The sequence below is a fragment of the Erythrolamprus reginae genome, chromosome 3 (assembly GCF_031021105.1).
Source record: "Erythrolamprus reginae isolate rEryReg1 chromosome 3, rEryReg1.hap1, whole genome shotgun sequence".
Lineage (NCBI taxonomy): Eukaryota > Metazoa > Chordata > Lepidosauria > Squamata > Dipsadidae > Erythrolamprus > Erythrolamprus reginae.
Genome location: NC_091952.1, coordinates 44941801 through 44968514, shown reverse-complemented (window position 1 = coordinate 44968514; position 26714 = coordinate 44941801). Strand labels below are relative to the sequence as shown.

General features: G+C 39.4%; 1 protein-coding gene across 2 annotated transcripts in view; it reads left to right on the top strand.

The window, feature by feature from the left end:
* Positions 1-11443, top strand: part of ST3GAL3 (ST3 beta-galactoside alpha-2,3-sialyltransferase 3) — a 251254-nt gene extending 239811 nt beyond the window's left edge. For both annotated transcript variants that reach the window (XM_070745047.1, XM_070745046.1), the window contains one exon: positions 296-11443. In XM_070745047.1, the coding sequence (XP_070601148.1) occupies positions 296-385 (90 nt within the window). In that variant the 3' untranslated portion in view covers positions 386-11443. The remainder of the gene's footprint in view (positions 1-295) is intronic.
* The last annotated feature ends 15271 nt before the right edge of the window (positions 11444-26714 follow it).

Genomic DNA, 26714 nt, shown 5'->3' with positions numbered 1-26714 from the left:
TTATTTATATTTTGTAAAAAACCAATAAAGAAAACTTTAAAAAAAAAAGATAATTAATTCCTCTGGCACCTATATGTACCATGTATGTATGTAAAGAGGGAGAAATTTGTATCGTGATCAGAAATGTAATCATGTTTTTGTCTATTTGATGGAAGACTTGTCTGGCTAGGGCAACCTCTTGACCAGGACTGCATACTCACCGTGTTATATACTGTATACTGCTTAAAGAATGAGCCTTTTTTTCTCTCTCTCTCTTCCTCTTCCTTTACTTCTCTCCCTTCTCCACTTTATGTAGTCCTGGACACACAACATCCAACGTGAGAAGGAATTCCTACGAAAACTGGTAAAAGCTCGAGTAATCACGGACCTCACCAGTGGAATCTGAAGAAAAAGCTCAGCAACTATGCCGGAGAGCACAGCCAGGTGTATCCAGCTAAGGACAAGGGCAGCAAGAGGTGTTTAGCAAGAATCCCAGCTTCCAAAAGTTGCCCTTGGATCCTCTCCATGGCTTGCTTTGTCTGCCTATGCCAGGGCCGGTAGGGGAACAGCGGCTCTTGGTTTAAGAGGGCTGGGCCCTCATTTGGAACTGCCGGAGGAGAAGGGGGGGGAAAGGCTTAATTTGTGCCAAGTGGGAACAGGAGCCAGGCCAGAGGCCACAGTGTTTGAATGTATCAGGCATTATTTTTTTAATAGCAAGAAACTAAAATTACAGTAACTGTATCAATGGGCACAGTGGAGCCTAGCCTTCGAACAAGCCTGGTCAGATGCTCTCGTTGGTACTGCATTTAGCCTGTCCTTGGGCCAGCTCTGGCCCCTGTGCAGGGTCTCAGTTCATCCAAGGTTTGTCTATTGTCGGTGCTGCTACAATGTCAAAGTATTGTGATCTCTCTTTGCTCTAGAATGGAGCAAATTAAAGTTCGGTTAGATCTTCAGACTCCCTGCTCCTCGAGGGGGGGCTTCCACAGCTGCCACTCTTCATCTGGCTGCATTTTTTAGACTATTCACGAAGTTCACCTCATTATGTCAGAGAGACATAACCTGCTTTGCAGGTTCATCCCGGATTCTGCTGGCAGATAACCCAGTATTCGTTTTCACAAGCATCCATATCATGCTTCTGAACAGTATGACACTTTTTCTGTTCTTGTTTCTTTGGAGAAGGAATAATTTATTTTTAGATAAGGACCAAACCGTCCTACAATATGAAGATTTATCAGCGTTTATGATACCAGAGATTTTTCATTCATTCTACTATACTTAGTTTATGAGAATAATACCTTGCTCGTATGTAGATTTTTCTGTAAGCTGTGATAAGAGATGATATCTCCCTAGGTTTTTTTTAGCTTCCACATATCCGGTTTTGTTTTGATTTGTTTTGTTTTGTTGTGTTTTGTTCCCCCCCCCCCAAATAGTTTCTACTTCCCTCTGTATTCTTTTAAAATTATAGCAGGAGCTCTTTGTTACATCTCTGCTCTATCTTTCAGATGCAGTATTTGCACAAGTATGTATTATCTGTATTGTTAAGATTCGAAATATGTGTATGAGATCCAGTGGTGAATTTAAATTAATTAACATACCTTTCCTTATATGGAGAGGATGTAAGAATCTGGCAACTCTTCTCATGAAGATCAAGCTGAAAAATTCTCATCCTGTCTAGGTCAAGGGCACAGCTTGCATTCAGTAGTAGGAATACTCATTTTGCTTGCTCAGTGCCCTAAAATAGGAGGTTCTTAACAGGACACTGGGTATTTTGCCAAATAAGCAAAGTTGAGGCAGTAGCTCAACTATTCCCATAATTATTTTTAGAGATGGTCAGAAACTGAAAAAGTGCAACTCTATAATAATGCAACCAGGGATGTAAAAGATCCTGCACAATCACTTTAGTAATAAGTTTTTCAGAGGACTTCAGAGGCCTGTCTGTGTAACCTGGAAAATGTTAACTCCAAAATGTGTAGTTTTCATTGTATATTTACTGAACGGTGCCCACTTGAATAGTGGAGGATGACTGCCCTATTTGTTGGCCTTCATAGTCTCGACAGACCCTTCCTAACCAAGAGTACTTTGTCTTGGCATTGACTTGCAATCGGCCTTTCTAAAGAATGTATGCAATTTGCTGCACCAAGAAGTTATGATGGTAACTAATGTAGATGGCTTTAAAATTAAATTAAATAAATTCAGGAAGGATAAGGCCAGTTATTTTGGCTATATGGAACCTCCTGATTCAGAGGAGAGATACTAAAAAATATCAGCAGCTGAAAAGCAATGGCATTATTTGTTACTATGGTTATGCCATGTATGTAGGTCTCTTAGAACAACTGGCTGGTTATTGAGGGACACATGGTGTTGGCCTATTGTGCTTTTGATCTAATTTGATAGAGCTTTTCTCATCTCCTCAATTTTATGAATGCAGGTGAATATCTTTGAATTTCTCTGTTCTCTATTTATGTGCTGTGCACATGTTCTTCTGAAGAAGGATAAGCATAGACATATCAACTGTTTGACCACACCAGCAAAAGTTGGAATGGTTCTACAGCCTGCGGAATATAGCATACATCTAAAAGATTAGTTTTTCCTTAAATAATTACTTTTATAATGGGGATAATCACTGAGATGGCAATGGAGATAAATTTATTTTGTTTTTCAATTTCCTTTTTGGAAGGAAGGGATTAGCTTAAATTGAGGACTGTTTTTTCTTTTGTATAAATATAGTACTTGAGTCGTGGAGTGTTTGGATGGAGCCAGTTGCAGAACTTGTATCAGTGTATATATTTCTTGGGCTACGTGTTTTTTCTATGTCTTTTTCTCATTGGATGTTGTCGATTCCACACTTGTCAGCAGCTAAACATACATGTCACAATTGGTTAGGATCAGGGGTGGGTTTTGCATCCTTTTGCTGTTGGTTTGCTTAGGGTTGCACCATGCGTGACTGCAGAAATTAAAAAAAAAGCTTTTGTGCATGCGCAGAAGCAAACTCCAAAATGGTGGCACCCACGGAGGCACTGATAGAACCAGGTCCGTGATGCCATCACCCAACTACTAACAGTTGTAAAAAACGGGTTAGAACTGATAGGAACCCACCTCTGGTTAGGAAGGTTTTTGTACTGTAGAAAAACCATGGTCTGATAGCAAGCTCCATTTTGGTTGGAAGGGTAGCAGTTAGGGAAGATACGTTGAAGAAAAGTAGACGAAAAGGAAATAGATATTTACACAAGGAAAACCTAAAGGATAGATAGGTAGGTAAGTAGGTAGGTAGATAGATGATACTAATAAAGAAGATTATTTGTAGCTTGAGGTTGACATGAGTGATCCTTGGTGCTCTGAGATTGTTTGTTTTCTTTCAGACATTTCAGTACACAAACTAGGTAACATCATCAGATGCTACCGTGTTTCCCCGAAAGTAAGACAGTGTCTTACTTTCTTTTTACCCCCAAAAGCCCCACTACGTCTTACTTTCGGGGTATGTCTTACATTGAAAAAAAATTGAAAGGGTCGCGTTCCCGAAGGCATCTCCCCAGAGTCCAGAAGGGCAGCCGCGGGACAGGAGCCTCGTGAGCCCTTTTCCAAGTTCAACCTCAGGGCTGCAAGCGGCGTGCACGCGTGGAGCCACAGACGCGTGTCGGGGAAGTGTGTGTCTGGAGGGGAGGAGCCGCTCTGCGCAGTTGGGCAGCCCCACCTGCCTGCCGGAAAGGAGGTGGGCGAAGGAGGGCGCAGCTCCGACCGCTCGCCTCGGAGCTGGTCGGCCTTGCTGGCCGCTTGCAGCCGAGCCTCGGCAGGACTCGGTTGCTGGGACGAGTGCCTTCGCTGCAAGCCGCCGCCCGCTCGGCTCACTTCGGACCAGCGCCATCCTTCGCTTTGCCAAGCCGGGGAAGAGGCGGTGGCGCCACGGCGAGGCGAAGGCGAGGGGCGCGCGGGGAGCTTGGAAGCGACGTCATCGGGCTCCCCCCCCCGGCATTACCCCTGTGTTTCCCCGAAAGTAAGACATATGTCTTACTTTCGGGGTACGGCTTATATTAGCCGACCCCCCTGAAACCCCCGATACGTCTTACAATCGGGGGTGTCTTACTATCGGGGAAACAGGGTAGCACTGATTATGTTACTAGTTTTGGGTAACAAAACATCTGGAAGAAAGCAAGCAGGCTCAGAGAGCACCAAGGACCCGTCAGATGGATGGTAGTCTGACCTCTAGGTGGAAGCAAAGTGACATAAAGCAATTGCTGAAAGAAGAAGGCTCAAGGGCCATCTCCACCAAGGGGTTTATGGTACAAAAAGCATACACCTCAGTCTCCAACTTAGTGTGCTATCCCAGATCATCCTCACTAAATGGAAAAACAAGTCACAAGTCTTCCATACCTTATAATTGGGTAACTTGTCATCCAGGCTTCACTTATTGAAAAACAGTCTATACATAATAGGAACCTATTTCTCTTGTGCATTTGGCCATTGCATCAAGTACCTATATGCGTAGTATGGCTCGCTTTTGGTGAGTGGAAGGTGGGCAGCTGCTTGTATACACGATTATTTTTAAAGCACTCACATTTTCGGTTGTTAATAAAAGTATATTTCTACAGTAACAAATGTATATAGAACTGCCATCTCCATTACTTATTTGATTTGAATTTTTTTTAAAGATGTGGACTTTAATTTAAAGTACCAGAACCAGTTGAAATGCTTCCTAAGACAGTCAACAGCACCCAGTGTTCCCTCTAATTTTTTTGGGGGGTGGGCGGAAAAGTATAGTGTCTGAGCGGCAGTCCCTTCGGGACTGGGCGGCACAGAAATAATAAATAAACAAACAAACAAACAAATAAATAACCCACCCTGTTTTGCCTCAGAGAATTTCAAAATAAAATACTGTACTGTGTGTCTATAATAGTGAGCTCATAATAGGGCAACTCTATCAATATCAAAATGCCATTTAAATAGTTGAGCTAGTTTCAAACTAGATTTTGATTTTCTTTCTCTCTTCCTTACTCCCATCCTTTTTCTTTCTCTTTTCCTTCCTCTCTTTTTTCTATCTGTTTCTCTCTCTTCCTCTCTTCCTCTCTCTCTCCTTCCCTCTCACTCTTTCCCTCTTGGCTTTTGGGCAGGTTTGGAAAACTCTGAGTTGATGATGATTTTTAAGTGAGCGATTGCTCACTGCTCAGCTTAGAGGGAACTATGAACAGCACATATGAATCTTTTAATATATAGTTTAAGGGTAGACCTTAGTTTGTTTTCTGTTTCTCTGTGGCATTCATTTCTCAACTAGGTCAGTATACTACACTTTAAGCATATCTGTTTTGGATGATTTCTTACAAGCATTTGTATTGTTCTGAATTTATCTCATTTAATGCACTTCCATTGTAAGATTTCCAACTCCAATTATTGCCAAGCTCTGCCCAAAACATGAAAAGTATTTTTGTTTACCTATTTGGTTACTTCTATTTTTTGAAATTGGTTCACTAGAGTGAAAATAGTAAGATTAAATACAAGAAATATTTCGCAATCCAATACTCTGACCTCACCTGACACTTTATTTTTGAATCACTTCCTGTAAAAGGCTTTGTAGTACGTCCTCCAGAAAAATCGAAAGTAGGCGGAATTGTCAAAGCATTTCACTCAAGTTTCCAAGAGAGTTTAATGGAAGTTTCTGGGAAAAACATATAATTCTTATTGCAGATAAAGTAGATATAAAGTGCTTGTCTTCTTGCAGACTTAAAGAGAGAATAACTCAACTCAAACACTTAGTTGGATTTGTCTTGTTCAAATGTATCCCTCAAATTTCTTCCTGTACTGTAAATGCATTCAACTAGGAGTGAATAGTTGCAGTGGAGGAAGGTAAGGCTGTTACCTGGCTAAACCTTGCCTGATTCCCCTTGAAGTTTACCCAAGAAAACAAAAGCCAATGGGAGGGAAACATAATTGTGATAGGATTTCCTCCTTGGTTTCTGTTTGATGCCAAAACAACATGCCATTGCAATTTGCCTTCTTATATGAACTTGCAATTACACGTAGTACCCCAGCATCCTTAAATTGCAGCATTGAAATCTGGCAGCAAAATAGCTGATAATTTGGTAGATAAATTTTAATCCATTTTTGGACATTTTCTGGGGGTAAAATTGGGGGTACTTTTCCTCTGGAAGCTTCCCACATCTGCTAGGTCTTTGCAGCATTCGGATCCAATGGCATTTAGCTACTTATGCTAATTAATGCAACAGTTCCCTTTTTCTTTCAGAAGAGGCATTACATTAGACGGAGTTTGTGAGTTAGTAAATCCAAAGGGACATCACTGGACATAGTTGTAGTCATCAAACTTGTATGTAATCAGTACTTCTCACGTGGATATGGATCATGGGAGCAGGACAAGTTATAAGAAAGAAACGGATAGAAGATGTGGATCCTATTCCTATCGCTACTAGTTCCATAAAGTATACTTAGTCTTGTAATTCCAAGTCTCCGATCTCTATGAGAGACTTTCAACTTGAAAGAAGATGAACAAGGAAGAAAAGCACTGCTTCCATAGCACAAGCAGTCAACAGGAGAATAATTTTTTAAGCATGCAAGTCATCTTCAAATAGGTCTAAATTCTCAAGATTTTGATTTTGAGGAAGGTAAACTGTCACAGGAAGAAACTGAAAATATCCCTTTCTTTTCTATTTTCTTTTCTTTAGGCAAAGACAATCCATATTTCATCCACCGGTAGGATAAGCTAAATTTAAAAGCAATACATAACTTGCATAAAGGGAAAAATTCAAAATTCTTTTGCCATTCAAAAAATGCTAGAAAAGAGAACGGGAGAATGAGAAGCCCCATCCAAATAAAGCCATTTCATAAGTTAGCTAACAATTTATTTCCTGCCAGAACAAAAATAGAAAGAAATCTCAGATTTCATTTCTAACTGTCACCCCCAAAGATAACAAAAGTATCCCAAAGATTTACCCTAATCTAACCAGTTGGAACTCTATAATCCAATGCCATCATAAGTTAATTCAAAGGCAGAAGTAATAGTAAGAAGTCCAACCCTAAATCCTGCAGATTTGAATAAAACAATACTGCATTTATGACATCAGTCTTCATTTGGTTGCCATGCATTGAATGATAGAAATGTGGAGTTGGAAGGAAGCATCTTTTTAACCCTCCACAATGTACAAGAAAACCAATTAACCAAGCTTTGAATGTTGGCTGTCCAGTTATTTCCTAAAAAAAAAAACCAAAGACAGAGGAAACAATCTTTCAACTGTTGCACAGTTCTTAATATCAGAAGCTTTTCTTTATATTTAAATGAAAGCCAAGAGTTCTGCAACTTATATCCATTGTTTCTGGTCTAGATTTTGTGGTAATGGAAAAATACATTCCCCAAAGATAGAGGAAACAATCTTTCAACTGTTGCACAGTTCTTAATATCAGAAGCTTTTCTTTATATTTAAATGAAAGCCAAGAGTTCTGCAACTTATATCCATTGTTTCTGGTCTAGGTTTTGTGCTAATGGAAAAATACATTCAGTTTCAATATCAAGACAGTAGTGGTTAATAATCATGTTAAAAGAAAGATCTGACATTGGTTCTGGAAAAGGGAATGTTCTTAATACTGCATGATTAACCTGTGTGATTCATTATCATAATATGTTGTGATAGTTACAAATCTGGATGGGTTTCAAGGAGATTGAATACATCTCAGAAGCATCTGATTGGTTGCACTGAAAAACAAAAAGACGACTTCTAATGTGCTTAACATACTCTATGGAAAATGAAGTATCTAGCATAACTTTGAATGAGGTCATGGTATTGATTGTAATATTTGAAATCAAACTCTGGAGACCAAATACAAAAAATAAAGTCTGAAAGTCTAAGTTATAATCTTGCTTTATGACCGGCATGCAACTAATTGATCAGTGCTGATTAGCTTCTCAGAATAAGTATTCTAGCAAAATCTGACAGGATTGAATCCTGAAATTGATAAAAACAATAAAGGGCTATTCTGTTTACTTCCAGGTTAAAATCTCAAAGGGCCAGATGAATTGCACCCTAGAGTTCTGAAAGAATCATATACCAGGAATTGTTTGACTGAATTTTTATGTTTTAGTCTTGAAAAATCTGGAGAATTTTAAAATGGTATATGATTAGATGACACGATCTTCAGAATTTGGGGGAAAGACGTCCAGCAAAGTACAGATCAATCAGATTGATTTGGGAAGATTCTACAGGTTATAAATGGATCCATCTGTAAGCGCTTGAAAAGTGTAGTAATTTTATCAATAATGTTGCATTACAAAATGCTGGATGGGATGTTCAAGGAAGGCAGACACTAACTGAATGTTGGGGGGGGCATAAACGGTTCAGTCTGAGAGTAGAAACAAATATTTGGAGGAGATACAAGTGGAAGTGAGACAAGTGATATATTAATTTGAATTTTTATACTGGATAGGGAGTTGGACTCCTTGAAATAAATGGCCTCTTCTAAAAGTTTAACTCTATGGTCTTTTTTTATGACAAAAGGGTAAGGAGGAGAACTTTAGTATCAATCTTGTTAAATTATTCTTTTTTTGCTTATATAATAATTTCCAAATGTTTTTCTTGCAACATTTTATAAATGTTTAATGCTACCTTATTTTACCATTGCTATATGTATGCATATTTTCTGTTAAATTGGTTCAATAAGAATACATTTTCTAAATAAAAGGGAATTTGAATACTTCCCAAGCTGATTAACATCTTGAGCTGCTCATCAATTGACTACCCTTAAAGGAGTTAAGCAAATTATATGTCCACCTCATTGGCTTCTCTGGACAACCATTATTTAGCAAGACTTCTTTATTTTGGACACAACCTTCTATGTACATTTCATGCTTCAAGAAAATTCCAAGGTTGGCCTTTCTATGTCCCTTACTTTCCTCCCAGTATTAAATTAATTTCCCTCGGTGGAAATTTCTTGTCTCAACTTTTTTTTTTAAGATTCATGGAGGCACAATAATCACATTTATTGCTTTGTGGGATCAGCAAGCTTAAATGGGATCACATTTATTCCGATAATGATGGTTGTGAGAGATCAGCAGTTGATTCTCAAGATGCTTCCTCACCCTAAATAAATGGTGTCTTGTTGTATATAAAGTATATAGTGACTTCATCCAATTTTGCTACTGTCGCTTAACACTTGGAGTTCCAACCAGGAGCTCGGGAATCTGCATTCTTCCACTCTGAGAAGTTGGGCAACCCTGCCTTTTATTTTTAGAGGAAGTATATGAAATTAAAGATGAAATTATGCAGGCCAATTCCAAAAAAGCCATTAGCTATTTGGGATTCAGTTGCCTTTCTCTCCATTTCATTCATCAGGTACACTTCCTAGAGCAATTCCATAAATCAACATTGGTTGAGGAAGATGCTGTTATCAGTCCACCTCTCCTGAGCTAAAGTTGCTGTGACTTGCATAAGGAGAAAAGTGTTTGTAAATTTATTTATTTATTTGTTTGTTTGATTTCTATGCCACCCTTCTCATGAGACTCAGGGCGGCTTACAACATGTAGAAATGTAGATAAAATTACAGATTAAAATCCCCATAATTAAAAGTTAACAACAGATTTGTGTATCATCCATCACACGTTCATTCATTGGGTGGGCAAGGTGTTAAAATTTTAATGGCCCCAGGCCTGCTGGCAGAGGTGGGTCTGTAAAAGTTTGTGGAAGGCAGGGAGAGTGGAGCCAGTATGGATCTCATTCCATAGGGCTGGAGCCACCACAGAGAAGGTTTTCCCCCTAGGCCCTGCCAGACAACATGTCTGGCTGACAGGACCTGGAGAAGGCTGACTCTGTGGGATCTGACCAGCTGCTGGAAAGTATGAGGCAGAAGACAGTCCCACAAGTTATCTGGTCCCATGCCATGTAGGGCTTTATAGGTCATAACCAACACTTCAAATTGTGTTCGGAGACGAATTGGTCGCCAGTGCAGCTTGCAGAGTGCTGTAGAGACATGGGCATGTCTCAGGAGGCCCATGATTGCTTGCGCTGCTGCATTCAATACTACCTGCAGTCTCCGAACACTCTTCAAAGGTAGCCCCATGTAAAGAGCATTGCAGTAGTTGGACCTTGAGGTGATAAGGGTATGAGTGACTGTAAGTAGAGATTCCAAATAGGGCTACAACTGGCGCACGAGACGAATCTGGGCCACAGCTGAAAGATGGTGTTCTAAAGTCAACTGTGGATCAAGGAGGATGCCCAAGTTGTAGACCCTCTCTGAGGAGGGTCAAAAGTCCCCCCCCCCGCGTAATGGGCAAACAGATGGAGTTGTCCTTGGGAGGCAAAACCCACAGCCACTCCATCTTGTTGGGGTTAAGTCTGAACCTGTTGACACCCATCCAAACCCTAACAGCCTCCAGACACCAGCACATGCTGTAATGTAATTTTAACTACAGCTTCACAACAGGGAAACTATTCATTTTCTTTATAAATCTTATGTTTCATAATTACATGAAACTGAAAATATTTTTGGGGATTATCTGCCATTTTAATAAGTTTTACCCGATTAATCAGATTAGCATTCGAATAAAGCCCTTTATGGCATTGGACCAGAATATCTCCGAGACCGCCTTCTGCCGCACGAATCCCAGCGACCGATTAGGTCCCATAGAGTTGGCCTTCTCCGGGTCCCGTCGACTAAACAATGTCATCTGGCGGGTCCCAGGGGAAGAGCCTTCTCTGTGGTGGCCCCGACTCTCTGAAACCAGCTCCCCCCGGAGATTAGAACTGCCCCCACCCTCCTTGCCTTCCGTAAACTCCTTAAAACTCACCTCTGCCGTCAGGCATGGGGGAATTGAGGCATTCCCCCTCCCTCCCCTGGGCCTATATAATTTATGTGTGGTGTGTCTGTGTTTATGTCTGGTTTAATAATGGGGGTTTTAAATGTTTTTTAAATTTATTAGATTTGTTATGTGCTTAGATTATTGTATGCTGTGAGCCGCCCCGAGTCTACGGAGAGGAGCGGCATACAAATCTAATAAATGAATGAATGAATGAATGAATGAATGAATGAATGAATGAATAAATAAATAAATAAATAAATAAATAAATAAAGTACATTTTTAAAAAATTGTTTGAGGTGATGGGAATACATGTCATGGCAACAACCATCTTTCATAGAGTTACTTTGAACTGTTTGAACAAGTGTGAGAATGTGTGATCCTTCAGTTATTGCTGAAATACAGTTCTCCATTTAATCTAGTTAGCATGACCAGTGATGAACGATACTAGGAATTCTGGTTCAGCAACATGTGCAGAGTAATTGAACTGGACTGAAGTGGATGACAAAAAGGCTCCCTCTTAAAAGGCTTCGACAATGGCATAAAAATTCAGTCATTACCTTTTTATGAACTTTCTCCATTATTATTTTTAAAGCAGTGGCAAAGTGCCATTTGTGAGCTTCAAAGTCATTATGTTATATTCACGGCACAGAAGCAATAAAGAAGTGAAGAATCTGGTTCCTCTATTCCTTTGTGATTTTGTGAACGGCTGTGTAAACTGCTGTCTTAGCAAACAGTTGGTCTTAGTATCTTATGTAAATAAGCAATGTTAAGTTATATGGCAAGGTTCCTGTGAAAAGAGGAAATTAGGATAACATTTTCTTAGGGTAATGATAAATTAATAAATTTGGGAGTCTCCCGTTATGTAATTTCTTTGTCAAATTACCCAGTATCTGATCTGAGTACTGTACAGTAGTCCCTCACCTATCGCTGGTGTTACATTCCAGACCCAGCCGCGATAGGTGAAATCCGCGATGTGGAATTTATCGACTGATAGTACTTATGTAAGTATTTTTATTGTAATTGTTTGGTAAGTTTTCATTGTTTTAAGTGTTTATAAACCCTTCCCACACAGTATTTATTTTAGATACAGTACTGTATTTAAATACAGTATTTACAATTTTAGATATATATTTTTTTTGAAAAACCTGCCGATCGAGTTCGGCGGGCTGTTTAAATCTGCCGATCGACTTCCTCAAAAACCCGCAAACCAGCGAAGATCCGCGAATGATTTTTCTCATTAATATTTCTTGAAAACCCGCAATGAAGTGAAGCCGCAGTAGGTGAAGCGCGATATAGCGAGGGACTACTGTACTTGTAAAGTTATTGCACTTTAAAGGAATTGTGCATAACAATCTAGTTTCTCTTTGCCTTAAAAAAAAAAACACTTAGAAGACCATTTAAGGCATGCATGAATTATGAATTCTAAAATCCCACCCTCTATATTACTGTAATAAATATCTGCAGTAGCAGATGAGGAGGAGTCTCCTATTTAAATTGATTAAGAGTCAATTCTACTCATATTCTAAAACATTTTACACATGATCTGTTCTGCCGGACTCTCTAGTAGGAGCCTCCCAAAAATTCAAAGGTACAAATTTCAGACACAAAACAATGTTCAAAACAATGTTTTGAACATTCAAAACATTCAAAACAATGTTCTTTACCACAAAATTCAAAATAAACTAAGCACTCTTTTTGTATTGCAGAGCACTCGTCCCAAAACAACCTGGTAGTTTGTACAAGTCCCTTATCAGTTCAGAAGTACAGTACTTAGCTTGTAGCTGTGAAGAAAGTCACAGCCCTTCTTCTTCCAGGAAGTGAAACACACTTTGCTCTGCAAGACATTCATGAAACACAGCAATCAGATAATTCTCCACAATGGCCAAACCCACAGGTTGCTATATATAGCAGCAGCACTAATTACAGCAGCCCCACCCAACCACAGGTGGCCTCATTTACTTTTGTAATAATCCTTTAGTTGTTGCTTCCTATGCATCACTCTACACATGCGTGGATGTGTCATTAATTCTTGTTCATAATCCAGAGATGATACAGATGATTGATCGCCTCCTGGGCTGTCTGCCAAACTCCTCCTCCCTGCCACTCAGGCCTCCTTGGTCTGAGGAGACTTCGTCGGCAGATTCCACTGGGAGTAAAACAGGCCTGCAGCATGTGGATGTCTCCCCCACATCCACCTGCACATTCCTTGGGGCAGGAGTTGGGCCAGAGCTAACCACAACAATGATTTATAAACCATTTATCCACTCTCACTAGTCAAATGCTCTCTGAATGTACTCGACTTTAAAATCCATTCTGTCTGTCTGTCTGTCTGTCTATCTATCTATCTATCTATCCATCTATCCATCCATCTATCCATCTATATCTATCTATCTATCTATGCAAGATAGGCTGATTTAAAGACTGTATCCAAAAACCACAGGGGTGACACCTGTGAAATTGAAATTTGGCAAATTTAAAAAAATATTTTCTGACATTAAATACTTCATGACAAAACATTATAAAACATAGCTTCTATGTTTGGCTAGACAATTGCACATTTGAACTGCTTGTATTGGATTGCTTGATTATTGCATTTTCTCAAAGAAAATCCAATGAATTCAGGTAGCCTCTAATCTCTTCCATTTTGAGAAACTGTCTGCATTATCAGGATGTTTTCCGGATTTGCCAATTTTTATCATAATTTGCTCTACTAACTACTGATTCATCTTACCAAGAAGATGATTCTTTTAAAGTCCAAGTATGACTTCGCATAAGCTTTTATTTCACTTATAGAAGAATGGATGAACCCATATGGTAGAAACTGAAGTCTCAGATCTCCTCTCCCAGAAATTCTCTTGATCTATACAACTTAGTTTGCCTCTAACTGAGACAATGGTTTGGTAGTTTCCACTCTCACAACCTATCTTACAAGCAAAGTCTCGCCTAAGATCTATCTCCTAATCAGAGTCAAGCCTTGCTAGTGATTAAAAGGTCAAAAAGCAAGCACACACACACACCCATGCACACTCATAATTGTGCATAGCTTGGATGAGAACCACTTTGCAGATGCTGGCCTGGGAACGAGGAGACAGTGAGCTCTAGTCCTGCATGAAAGCCAGCTGGGTGACTGAGCCAGTTACTGTATTCTTTCTCTCTGCCAGAGGTGGGATCTTCCCAGTTCAGACTGGTTTGCCCAAACTGGTAGCAGTGTGCTGGTGATGTCACAATGATGTCACAAAACTGGTGCAGTAAGTGCTGGTCTATGGGCGCCACCATCTTTTAAAATTTATTTATTTATTTATTTGGTTTTTTTCTTCTGAGCATGTGCAGAAGCCATGTTTCTGGCACAGTGCATGCAATCGCCATCTTGTTTTTGCCTCCCCCCTCTTTTTGGCACTGCCCATGCGCGTACGCACCCACGAGGCATGCTCACACAGCACAGGAGGAAGCGAACCGGCAGCGAGGTAAGTTAGAACCCACCCCTGCTCTCAGTCCATGTCAGGCTTTGGAGACAAGCTGATCTTTAAATTCCTACTACAACCAATGGATCAATTCTTGATTGCGCTGAAAAAAGCAGATTTGTCAGACAAATGCTAGAAGAAATAAAGTGAATATAAATTAAAGACTTGTGACTGGATGATTCATCCTTATTTCCTTTGAAGCTATTATTATTATTGTTGTTATTATTATTATTATTATTATTATTATTAATTAGAGTTGTATGCCGTCCTTCTCTGAGGACTCGGGGGGGGGCTAAAAATCTCAGCATAGATTAAATCAAATATTATTTTAAAAAAATAAGTATAAAATATAAAAACTTTAATATGAGGAAAACATTCAGACATAAACATTATAAATTCCAGAGCTGTATAGCTCATTAAAATAACTACTGTACAAAATACTAAGAAATGCTTCAGGCAGACCACAAAATGGATCAAAAGTGCTTTTAAAAAGGGACCAGTTAGACCAGGGATCTGCAACCTTAAACACTCAAAGAGCCATTTGGACCCATTTCCCACAGAAAAGAAAACATTAGGAACCACAAAACCTGGGTGGCTGTGGGCAACTTGATGTCACTCAGTTACTCCCACCCAGTCACATGACCCCCTAGGCATGTCTATCCAGCCATTCATCTGAGCAGAGACAGGTTACAAGTGGTGTGCCACAAGGGTCTGTTCTGGGTCCTATTCTTTTTAATATGTTTGTGAGTGACATAGGGGAAGGTTTGGTAGGGAAGGTTTGCCTATTTGCCGATGACTCTAAAGTGTGCAATAGGGTTGATATTCCTGGAGGGGTCTGTAATATGGTAAATGATTTAGCGTTACTAGATAAATGGTCAAAGCAATGGAAACTGCAGTTTAATGTTTCCAAATGTAAAATAATGCACTTGGGGAAAAGGAATCCTAAATCTGAGTATTGCATTGGCAGTTCTGTGTTAGCAAAAACTTCAGAAGAGAAGGATTTAGGGGTAGTGATTTCTGACAGTCTCAAAATGGGTGAGCAGTGTGGTCGGGCGGTAGGAAAGGCAAGTAGGATGCTTGGCTGCATAGCTAGAGGTATAACAAGCAGGAAGAGGGAGATTGTGATCCCCTTATATAGAGCGCTGGTGAGACCACATTTGGAGTACTGTGTTCAGTTCTGGAGACCTCACCTACAAAAAGATATTGACAAAATTGAACGGGTCCAAAGACGGGCTACAAGAATGGTGGAAGGTCTGAAGTATAAAACGTATCAGGAAAGACTTAATGAACTCAATCTGTATAGTCTGGAAGACAGAAGGAAAAGGGGGGACATGATCGAAACATTTAAATATGTTAAAGGGTTAAATAGGGTTCAGGAGGGAAGTGTTTTTAACAGGAAAGTGAACACAAGAACAAGGGGACACAATCTGAAGTTAGTTGGGGGAAAGATCAAAGGCAACATGAGAAAGTATTATTTTACTGAAAGAGTAGTAGATCCTTGGAACAAACTTCCAGCAGACGTGGTTGGTAAATCCACAGTAACCGAATTTAAACATGCCTGGGATAAACATATATCCATTGTAAGATAAAATACAGGAAATAGTAAAAGGGCAGACTAGATGGACCATGGGGTCTTTTTCTGCCGTCAGTCTTCTATGTTTCTATGTTTCTATGTCATCAGGGCAGACAGCTGCTTGTTAAAAAACACCGGGAGCCACAAAAACCTTTGACCCTCCCTCTCTCTCCTCTATCTCTGTATCTTTCTGAAATCCCATTCCCACCTTGCCAGCTGTTGCAATAGCAAGGCTGGCATCAGTCGCGGCTGGGTTGGGCCAGTGTCTCAGGACGGAGAGCAGGTTGCACATCTCCCCAAGTGACCAAGTCACACCCAGCACCAACAAGGGCTGGAAGAAACTCTAACAAGAATGCGGCTCTGGAGAATCAGCCCCAGTCGCTTCTCTATCCCCCTCTGTTGCCCTTACCTTCTCAGACTAGGCAAGGAGTGACTGGGAGGGGAGAGCGAGAGTCAGGGCCAATAAATGATGGGATCACCTGACACCTTCAGAAGAAAAGGATTTAGGGGTAGTGATTTCTGACAGTCTCAAAATGGGTGAACAGTGCAGTCAGGCGGTAGGGAAAGCAAGTAGGATGCTAGAGGTATAACAAGCAGGAAGAGGGAGATTATGATCCCGCTATATTTAGCGCTGGTGAGACCACATTTGGAATACTGTGTTCAATTCTGGAGACCTCACCTACAAAAAGATATTGACAAAATTGAATGGGTCCAAAGACGGGCTACAAGAATGGTGGAAGGTCTTAAGCATAAAACGTATCAGGAAAGACTTAATGGACTCAATCTGTATAGTCTGGAGGACAGAAGGGAAAGGGGGGACATGATCAAAACATTTAAATATGTTAAAGGATTCAATAAGGTCCAGGAGGGAAGTGTTTTTAACAGGAAAGTGAACACAAGAACAAGGGGACACAATCTGAAGTTAGTTGGGGGAAAGATCAAAAGCAACATGAGAAAATATTATTTCACTGAAAGAGTAGTAGATCCTTGGAACAAACTTCCAGCAGACATGGTAGATAAATCCACAGCAACTAAATTTAAACATGCCTGGGATAAACATATATCCATTGTAAGATAAAATACAGAAAATAGTATAAGGGCAGACTAGATGGACCATGAGGTCTTTTTCTGCCATCAGATTTCTATGTTTCTACACAGGAAGCCAAATCTCACACACGGGTGCTTTCCAAAACAGAAAATTTATATAGAAGAATTACTTTAGAAGCTATAGAGATTGAGAAACACCCCCTCTGCATGAATAAAAGGGACGATACGTCCCGCCTACCAGAGATTTGGAAACCAGCCTTAAACAAAAAAAAAACACTTCATAATAATCACCATGTCAATCATTCTAGTAATTATGATTCCACCAACCAATCAGATCACTAAAACATAGTCACCCAATCTATTTGCTACATTCAAACCAAATCTCCACCCCTAACACTATATACAAGAAAGAAATGGCAGTTGCAAACATTCCATATTTACAACAGCACGAAGCTTGAAACTTCAGCCTGATGATGGTGAATGTGATTTCACCGAAACGTCGCATAGACACTCAAAATATCACACGGGGCAAAACCCGAACTCAGCACAATCTACATACATATACCCGTGAAAATCTATGAAAACATCTATATCTATATCTATCTATATCTATATCTATCTGAGTTCTGGAGACCTCACCTACAAAAAGATATTGACAAAATTGAACGGGTCCAAAGACGGGCTACAAGAATGGTAGAAGGTCTTAAGGATAAAACGTATCAGGAAAGACTTAATGAACTCAATCTGTATAGTCTGGAGGACAGAAGGAAAAGGGGGGACATGATTGAAACATTTAAATATGTCAAAGGGTTAAATAAGGTCCAGGAGGGAAGTGTTTTTAATAGGAAAGTGAACACAAGAACTAGGGGACACAATCTGAAGTTAGTTGGGGGAAAGATCAAAAGCAACCTGAGAAAATATTATGATCTATCTATCTATCTATCTGTCTTTCTGTCTGTCTGTCTGTCTGTCTATCTATCATCTATCTACCTATCCATCTATCTCTCTATCTCTCTCTCTCTCTCTGATATGAGTTTGATTGGTAGCCACCCAGGTTATATTATGTAAGATGAATGGCCATATAAATCTTTGAAATGAATAAGTATTTTCAGAAACCCAAGCTCCCTGATGCATTTCATCTTTAGTAGCAGGTCTTACTTTGAAGAAAAGAGGAGCTGGTCTGGGAAAGAGAAAAAGGAGGTGTGTGCATAACTTATGGGCACATGAAAAAGACAAACTGCTCTGCCTAAAGCTGAGGAGGGAGATTTCAAAATGAAAGAGGTGGATGGTGGGGGAGGAATAATTGGTAGGGGAAATCCTTCCAACTTCGGCCAAAGAAGATAGGGAGAAGCTCCTCCCTACGAAATCCCAAGGCAGGGAGGGCGTATTTGAAGAGGGGGAAAGCCAGCCAATGAAGAAGTGGAAATTGGAGAAGCATAACCCTCTCTTGTCGTCTCCAACCAAAGGAGGGATTGTCGTTCCCTGAGTTTAAATAATTGGCCTTTCCTTCCACTCTTTTGTGTGTACAGATTTTGCATTTTCTCTTCCTAGGACTGAACATCAGAGACACTTGTTCCAAAAGGCCTGAGAACACTTTATTCCTATTTTGCCCTTAATTCACCTCCTTTTCTAGTTCTTCCTTCCTTCCTTCCTTCCTTCCTTCCTTCCTTTCCTTTTTGCATGTGGAGTTACCATTTGCATCTGTCCCTCTTTCTCTTGCTCCCTCCTTTCCTCCCTCTAAGAGATGAAAATCAAATATTCTCAGACCAGTCAGGATCATTTAGTAAACAGGGACGACCCTAATTAACAGTCTATTAACTCAAAGGGATAGGAGAAAATGGCAGAGGTGGGTAGGTATATATTATTTGTAAGATTATTTTTCTGTACTTTTCAGTAGAGAAATGTGAATACATAAGTCTATTGTTGTCTTGAATAAAGCATAGTCAGGTCATATTGTGAGGCTTCTGCTATTACTGAGTGTAAGTAGTTAGAGATATTATCTTTATTGCATCATTATGATGATTATCTGATTGTACATAATATGACAATACTTTTTAACAACCAGAGCAACATAAAATAGGGAAAGTATGAAAAACTCTTATCTCTTCAACTGGTTTAAGATTACAGCCATGAGCTAGTCATAATCCTTACAACAATACTAGAAACTCCATCACTATAATTGTTTCTGGTTTGCCAAGAATTGAAATGGCTTGCTAATGCTCACAAATAGTTTGATGGATTTTCTATTTTGCTGGATGTTTTCATTAAGCAGATAGATAGATAGATAGATAGATAGATAGATAGATAGATAGATAGACAGACAGACAGACAGACAGACAGACAGACAGACAGACAGACAGACAGACAGACAGACAGACACATACATACATAGATACATAGATGGATGATAGATAGATAGATAGATAGATAGATAGATAGATAGATAGATAGAGGGAGAGAGAGAGAGAGAGAGAGAGAGAGAGAGAGATGGAGAGAGATATAACAATCAATTTCCCAATAGTATGTTTTTCATAAATTCAAAACAGGTTCAATCAGATCTATTCTCTGTGAATTTTTAACATTTTCGGGTCACCCTACTTTAATGAATTATATTTTCATTAATCAAAGATTAGAGTTGAAACACTCTTTCAAAATCAGTGTGTTTAGAAGCAACAAATCTATACACTTGTACAGTTAACAATGATCTTGTTAGCCTGTTTCATTAAAACAAACACCCAAGGAATATTCAGAGGATTAGGAATTTACATAAAAGTATTCACACATGAGTATTTATCTCAGATAATTTAAAATTCTAACCAATTATACCACACAGAATTAAAAAACAAGTTTGGATGGTGCCATTCAATTCCATCATTTGCTGGATCATACACTTGGACACACAAACCTTAAATAATAGGAGGCTAGGTACCACTGACTGATGATCTTGTAAGAGTTTTCCATCATTGTATATGATGAAAAAGCAGGCAAGTCTATTGTACAAATTGCATGTCATGTACTGACACGAATGAATTCCTGTAAATGCCTGTTCTCTAAAATCTATAGATATTACTTTTAGAGTTTAATTCTATACAAGATATTCTGTCATAAGGGAATGGTGAATTAGGAACTTCAAAGTCCTTTCTTAGATATAATTATTGGTTTTATTGATTGAACCAAAAGTCCCCAGTTTTGCTTATTAAAAAGCATACCTGGCTGCAATGCAATCTAATGTGAACAGATTACTACTATTAGGGGAAAGAGGAGTGTAGTTGCCTAAATGGAACTAATCATGTTTGTGGTTACTATATTTAATGAGGCTGTACTTTGCTCAACCCCCTTAAAGATTTAAAAAAAGAAACATGCTTTTAAAAAAGAAGATGGAAGAGAAGGGAAGAATGGTGCTTGTCACCAATGAAATCATTAGCACTCACCCAAAAGTGTGGGAAGTGCATTCCACACCTACCCTACTGCTGCAGTTGATATGCTTTCTGTCTGGGAGAGGGACAAACATTTTTAGCAGCAATAAAATAAAAAGCTATTTATACCTGAGAAAATATAATTTCCCCACAGTGTAAGTAATAATTTGAATGATGTTCAGCTTAACCAATTGAATAGATTTTGTGAATTCTTAATTTAGGGGGAAAATATGATCCATAAAAGACCCTAGAACAGGGTTATCGAATCTGGTGCTAATCAGTGATGCAGGCTATAGAATTCTGATTATTTTTAGTTAATATGTCTAACAAAAACTGAGAATTGTAAGAATCAGGCATAACATCTAGAGAAAATTGGTGAAATCTCACGTTCTCTCATTCTTGGCAAAGGCTATCCTGGAATAGATTCTGCAGCAACAAATGGTAGAGAAATTTATTTAGTTATTTAGTTATTTGTTTGTTTGTCTATTTATTTGTTTGTTTTTTTGTTTAATTTTTTAATGCCGCCCTTCTCCTTAGACTCAGGGTGGCTTTACAACATGTTAGCAATAGCACTTTTTAAACAGAGCTAGGCTATTGCCCCCACAATCCGGGTCCTCATTTTACCTGCCTTGGAAGGATGGAAGGCTGAGTCAACCTTGAGCCGGTGATGAGATTTGAACTGCTGACCTGCAGATCTAGCAGTCAGCTTTAGTGGCCTGCAGTACTGCACTCTACCCACTGCGCCATCTTGAAATGATTTTGCTCTGGTCTATCTTAACTAGAAATGTGAGCTGTCGGGGTTTTTTAGGTTATGTTGAGGACACTGGTGTTGAAAAGCACAACTAGGTAAACTAGATGTTTTTCACTGTATTTCAATACTTCACTTCTATTGTCTCTACTCCCCTCTAGGCTGCAATATTCCACCCAGCTGAAGAGTAATTTATGTAAGAATTGTCACAGAAGCTCCAAATAGTGGAGTGCAAATGATTTGCTTGATTTAATTATTTTATGACTTCATGGTAGGCAAGGATCTTTTTTTCCCCCTGGAATATAATGCAATGATACTTCTCATCCTTGAATGAGATTTGAGGAATTAATGCAAATAGCTTCCAACTGTGAAGCCAATGGAATGCAGAAAAGAACAGTCATTCTAAGTGCTACCAGATTCTTTGGGATGACAAATCCCAAGATTCTTGGCTAGAATTCCCAGAGAGGATTAAGCTGGGAAAAATAGTTCTAGTACAATGAAAGGATGTAGAAAAGACTTCATCTCATCTATCTACATTTGCTTGCTTTCATTTGTCCTTACACAAAGATATACCGCCAAAGTTCTGTTCATTAAGCTGGAAGAGCTTCGAAAGAACCTTCCAAAAGACAACTATGACATTCAGAATTCTTTTTGTCTTCCCGGAAATTTAAATAGCAGTGCCTGAGTCCATATTTACATCCTTCAGCTTTATGCCATCCAGTACTTTGACTTCAGGTCCCATACACCCCTCCCAGAATAGCCTATGGGAATTGCATACATCACAAGATGCGTACCAAGTTGTGAAAAGCTGATATACATGCTTTGGTATTTTCCTTATTATGTGAAAAATTACTTAAATTAGCACTACAAATATAATAAAGGGTGCTACTGTTGCTTTTGTATACATTTATCTGGCAATAGATTATCCAAGATTTACTACAAACTTTGCAAAGTACAGTGGTACTTCTTACTTAAGAATGCCTCTACTTAAGAACTTTTCTAGATAAGAACCAGGTGTTCAAGATTTTTTTGCCTCTTCTTAAGAACCATTTTCTACTTAAGAATCCAAGCCTGGAAAAATTTCCCAGGAAGTTTGAGAGCGGCACGAAGGCCTGGCCAGTTTCCTGCCATTCCCCCTTTAATCCTGGCCATCTCAGGCTTTATAATCTAGGAAAATATGAGGTTTTAATTCACCCGTGGGCTATAACCTGTGCAATCTTCTTTATTCTACACATTATAACATTTAGAGGAGGATTCATCAATAAAATTCCAAAACCATTCAAAAAGCCATATATTGATTAAAATGCAAACATTACCCAAAAGGGAGAAGGGATGGAGAAGGAAAAAACGCAAATAAGGAAATTCAGGCACAAGTTATTGTTGCTTAAAATAGCCCTCTTGAAACAGTTGAGGAGAGGCAGAAGGAAGAACCAAATGTTCACTGGGAAATGTTTGGGTATATATACATACACATTGTGCAGCAATTATTTTTACGATCAAGATGGAATTGTAACTAGAAGACCATCAGTAAAAATGCCACAATTCCTGTGCTTAACTTTGCCATTATCATAGGAAAAAAATGTTCCATTCTGATTCCTCAATCTGTCAAAGAGTTCATTTCTTATCGCTGGACGAGACCAGAAATCCATTTAGTATGATAATTTTGATAGCACTCAATCTTATTTTGGTTCTCTAAATGAGGGATCCCACCTGAAATGATAATACTGAATTCATTTCATACAAGTCTGAGCTAAAGAGGAGTAGCTACTCTTTACGGAGCTGTCATACAGGATAATCCTAATAGATTTAAGCAAATGTGCTCAGGGATAAGTTCCTCTGTGGCTAAGGGTAAATAATGCTTTACCTATATATAGATTGGCTAGGCTGAAAGGGGAGGGTTAGATGCAGGAGCATAGCGTAGACTCATTTGCCATCCAGCGGAAAGCACTCGTGAAATACAGCAGATCTCCAGAGCAAACTTATGGAATAAGCCCGCCCTACCCCAATTTGGATTGGCAATCGATCAAGCTGTACTGGTTTTGATCCTGTGACAAGACAGCGCCCCATTTGGGGGGGGGGAATAAGTAGAGGTAAGAAAGAGCAACTGAGAACAAATGTAGCCAGTTGGAAATGCAATGGAGGGGGAGGGTCTTAAATGCGACAGCAAATAGGGAAGGGGAGGCAGGGGACACGAGACATCAGTACACGCTCCAAAGCTGTCTGAAATTGGGGAACCCGGAAAAATTGTCATAATCCCTTTCCAAGGCCTCCTGGGAAAATTCTATTCGAAGTCCGCTGTGCCAGTTCAAATATTCAAAATATTTTTTGTAAAATATTCAGAATATTTTTTGTAATCATTGCAGTTGACCTTGTACTTTTCTGAATCATTTTTTGGTTCTGATTTCAAAAATGTATATAGTTTTTCTGTAGCAGGTATAGTTTCCAGGGAGCAGCATCATTATTATAAGGTATAGAAAAGATACTGGCGACATTAAGAAAACAGTAAATACACCACATACATTGAAAATGTAGATATAATGTAATAACAAAAATGCTTCTATATCAGAAACTTTATGTGATAGAGAAAAACTAAGCATATTTATGGAATCAGCACATCAAACTCCACAAAACAGACATATTAGCTTTGCTGGTGATTTTTTTTGTTGACCAGTGTTATTTAACCAGAGTAGAAAAACAAAACAGATGTTTTGAAATAACAACTTGTCCATAAGCTGATTGATGTAATTGATGTGGGAATTGATTCATGACGTATGTGGCGTAGGGAGAGAGGTTGTGAGTCATCTGGGGAATTCCACTGGTGACGTCTACAAAAGAGTCACCTTTGCCACTACAGTTCTGAGCCAGGAATTATAGCCAAGAAGGCTAGAGTGGTAGGTATTGTAGGCATTAAGTCTCACATTCTCTTCCTGCTCTTTCCGGATATGGACAGAGAAGGATCTGACCAAATTAACAGAAAGTTATTGCCACTCAATTTTAAATATTAAAGTAGAGCATGATGGATACTTCTGATATGGTCAATTTCTGGCCTTCTAAGGGCTGCAGGAGACGATTAGTGATGTAATGAATTCCCAGCAGGTTTACAGCTGAAAAATATGGACTTTGGGGAGAGAGGGGATATTTCTGGATGTGGTTCAAAGTGGGAATGGAGTAGGTAGCCTCTGGGACACAATTTGCTACCATTCCTATCTGTAATTTCCCCCAAGACTGAAAAATATTCTGAGATTGTGTTGTCAAATTCCATCAGCACAGACTTGGAGTAGTAGCAGGGAGATGGGAAGTGTATGATTGCCCATGATATTGGCATGGTACATTCTGCATATATCTTTCTATCCTGGGAAGATCACTGGTACAGATCACTGGTAAAAGAAATTCTAAAATTAAAGTGAAATAATTACTTTAAATTCATCTTACTCTAGAAAAAAAAGGCAGCTAAATGAGGGAACTTTGAATGGATAAGAATAGATGCATAAGAATTTATGCATTGTATGTCTGTATGTATGATTGGTTTCTTAAATTGGGGTTTTTAAATTAACTTAAATATTAGATTTGTTTACATTGTCTTATTATTGTTGTTAGCCGCCCTGAGTCTACGGAGAGGGGCGGCATACAAATCTGATGAATGAATGAATGAATGAATGAATGAATGAATGAATGAATGAATGAATGAATGAATGAACCAGAAAGATCTCCACCTTGTATCAGCCATTTGTAAGAATTTCCTAAACACAGAATTTCCTAAACAATAGGCATTGACAAGGGGGATGAGGAGAAATAAAAGACCAAATGTGTGTAAAGATGTTGAAATACACTGCTCAAAAAAATAAAGGGAACACTTAAACAACACAACATAACTCCAAGTAAATCAAACTTCTGTGAAATCAAACTGTCCACTTAGGAAGCAACACTGATTGACAATCAATTTCACCTGTTGTTGTGCACATTCAACTTTGTACAGAACAAAGTATTCAATGAGAATATTTCATTCATTCAGATCTAGGATGTGTTATTTGAGTGTTCACTTTATTTTTTTTTTAGCAGTATATAACATGTCCAACACCAGGATGCAAATACAAAAAAGCCAGGATTGCACTGTGGCATGGTAATGCAAAATTTCCTAATTTTTCTTCAGTTTGTATCAGATGTCTATATCTTCTACCTCTGAGAACCTGAAAATAAGAACTGCAGAGATTCTGCCAAGGAAATGTAGAGGATGGAAGAGTAGCATCATTAACATAACACACGACATCTTGTTAGAGACGAACATATCCATAATCATATGGACCAAGAGTAGTGCAAGGAATTAGTCCATTTCACCAGCTGTTAAGTTACCAGAACTTTAAGAGAAGCAACAATTGCTGTGAACTCTGAGCAACAGTCTGGGAGTAAACACTGACAGCCAGACTTTGTCAAGAAATGTCAATTATATCAACAATGAACAAAACCTCAGTTTCCAGACCAAAAAGTGCAAGGCAGAACTGTGGGAAGGATGGCAGGGAAAAACCCCCAGTGGAATTAATCTACTGTGAGTCAAGAAGAGACTGCATTTTCAGGCTGACAAAAGCCAATAAATTATTTAAGTAACTTAAAAAATGCAATAACATTTCCAATTTATTTGTGCTATCAATGTTTGTTTCTCAAAGTTGGCAACTTTAAGGTTTGTGGGCTTCAATTACCAGAATTCTCCAGGTGGGATGCCGACTGGAGAATTCTAGGAGTTGAAACCCAGACATCGGAAAGTTGCCAAGTTTGAAAAATACTGTGCTGGATCAGGGGTGTCAAACTCAAAAACCACATTGGGGTTGTATTTGACCTCGGCAGGATGTAGGGGGTGGGGCCAGGGTAGCTGTCACTCCTGTCAAGAGCGCTTCTGATGGCCCGAGCACTCTGCCACCGAAAACAGGTTCCCGAGCTCCATTTTCAGCTGCCAGACTCCTGCAGCTCTGTCAGTGAGAAAAAGAGCTTGGGAGGCCACATGCATTTTCAGTGATAGAGGGTTGCAGGAGGCTGTGGCAGCTGAAAATGGGGCTAGGGGGACCGTTTTCGTTGGCAGAAGAACCGCGGGCCAGTCCTTCGCTGTTTCCAGGACACCCCTGCGGGCCAGATCTACCGTGGGCCAGATCCAGCCCCTGGGCTTTGAGTTCCACACTAGATCATATGGTATGTCCAAGAGTCTTCAACCAAGCTCAGACCTGTCAGTTTCATTCAAGGCTACAAAGCTAGCATCTGAGAATAGCTGCTGAGAGTTTGTCAGTGCAGCTGTGTTACACTGATGATGAAGTTATCTCTTCAGTTGATTTGGACTCTTGGCGATTCTGTGGGTCAGGTTTTCTCTCCACTTTTTCCAATCTTGACTATTCTTTGAGCTTATCCAGCCAGAGCTTCTTTGAGCTCTGGCTGGCGTCAACTTCAATGGTGTCCAGCTGTGTTCTTCGATGGCCTAGTTTCCGCTAATTCTTCCAAGTGTAATTGCTTTCCCCAGTGAATTTCCTCCAATCACATGGCCAAAGTAAGTGAGCCAAAAATCACAGCTCTTTGAGTTTTGCCTTTGCCTGACATGCCTGGTGTTACGTGCTCCAGTACTTGCTTGTTAGTCACCTCTGCTGTCCAAGGAACACGCAAGAGCCTTCTCCACCACCATCACTCAAACAAATTGATTTTCATCCTGTCTTGCTTTTTTTTT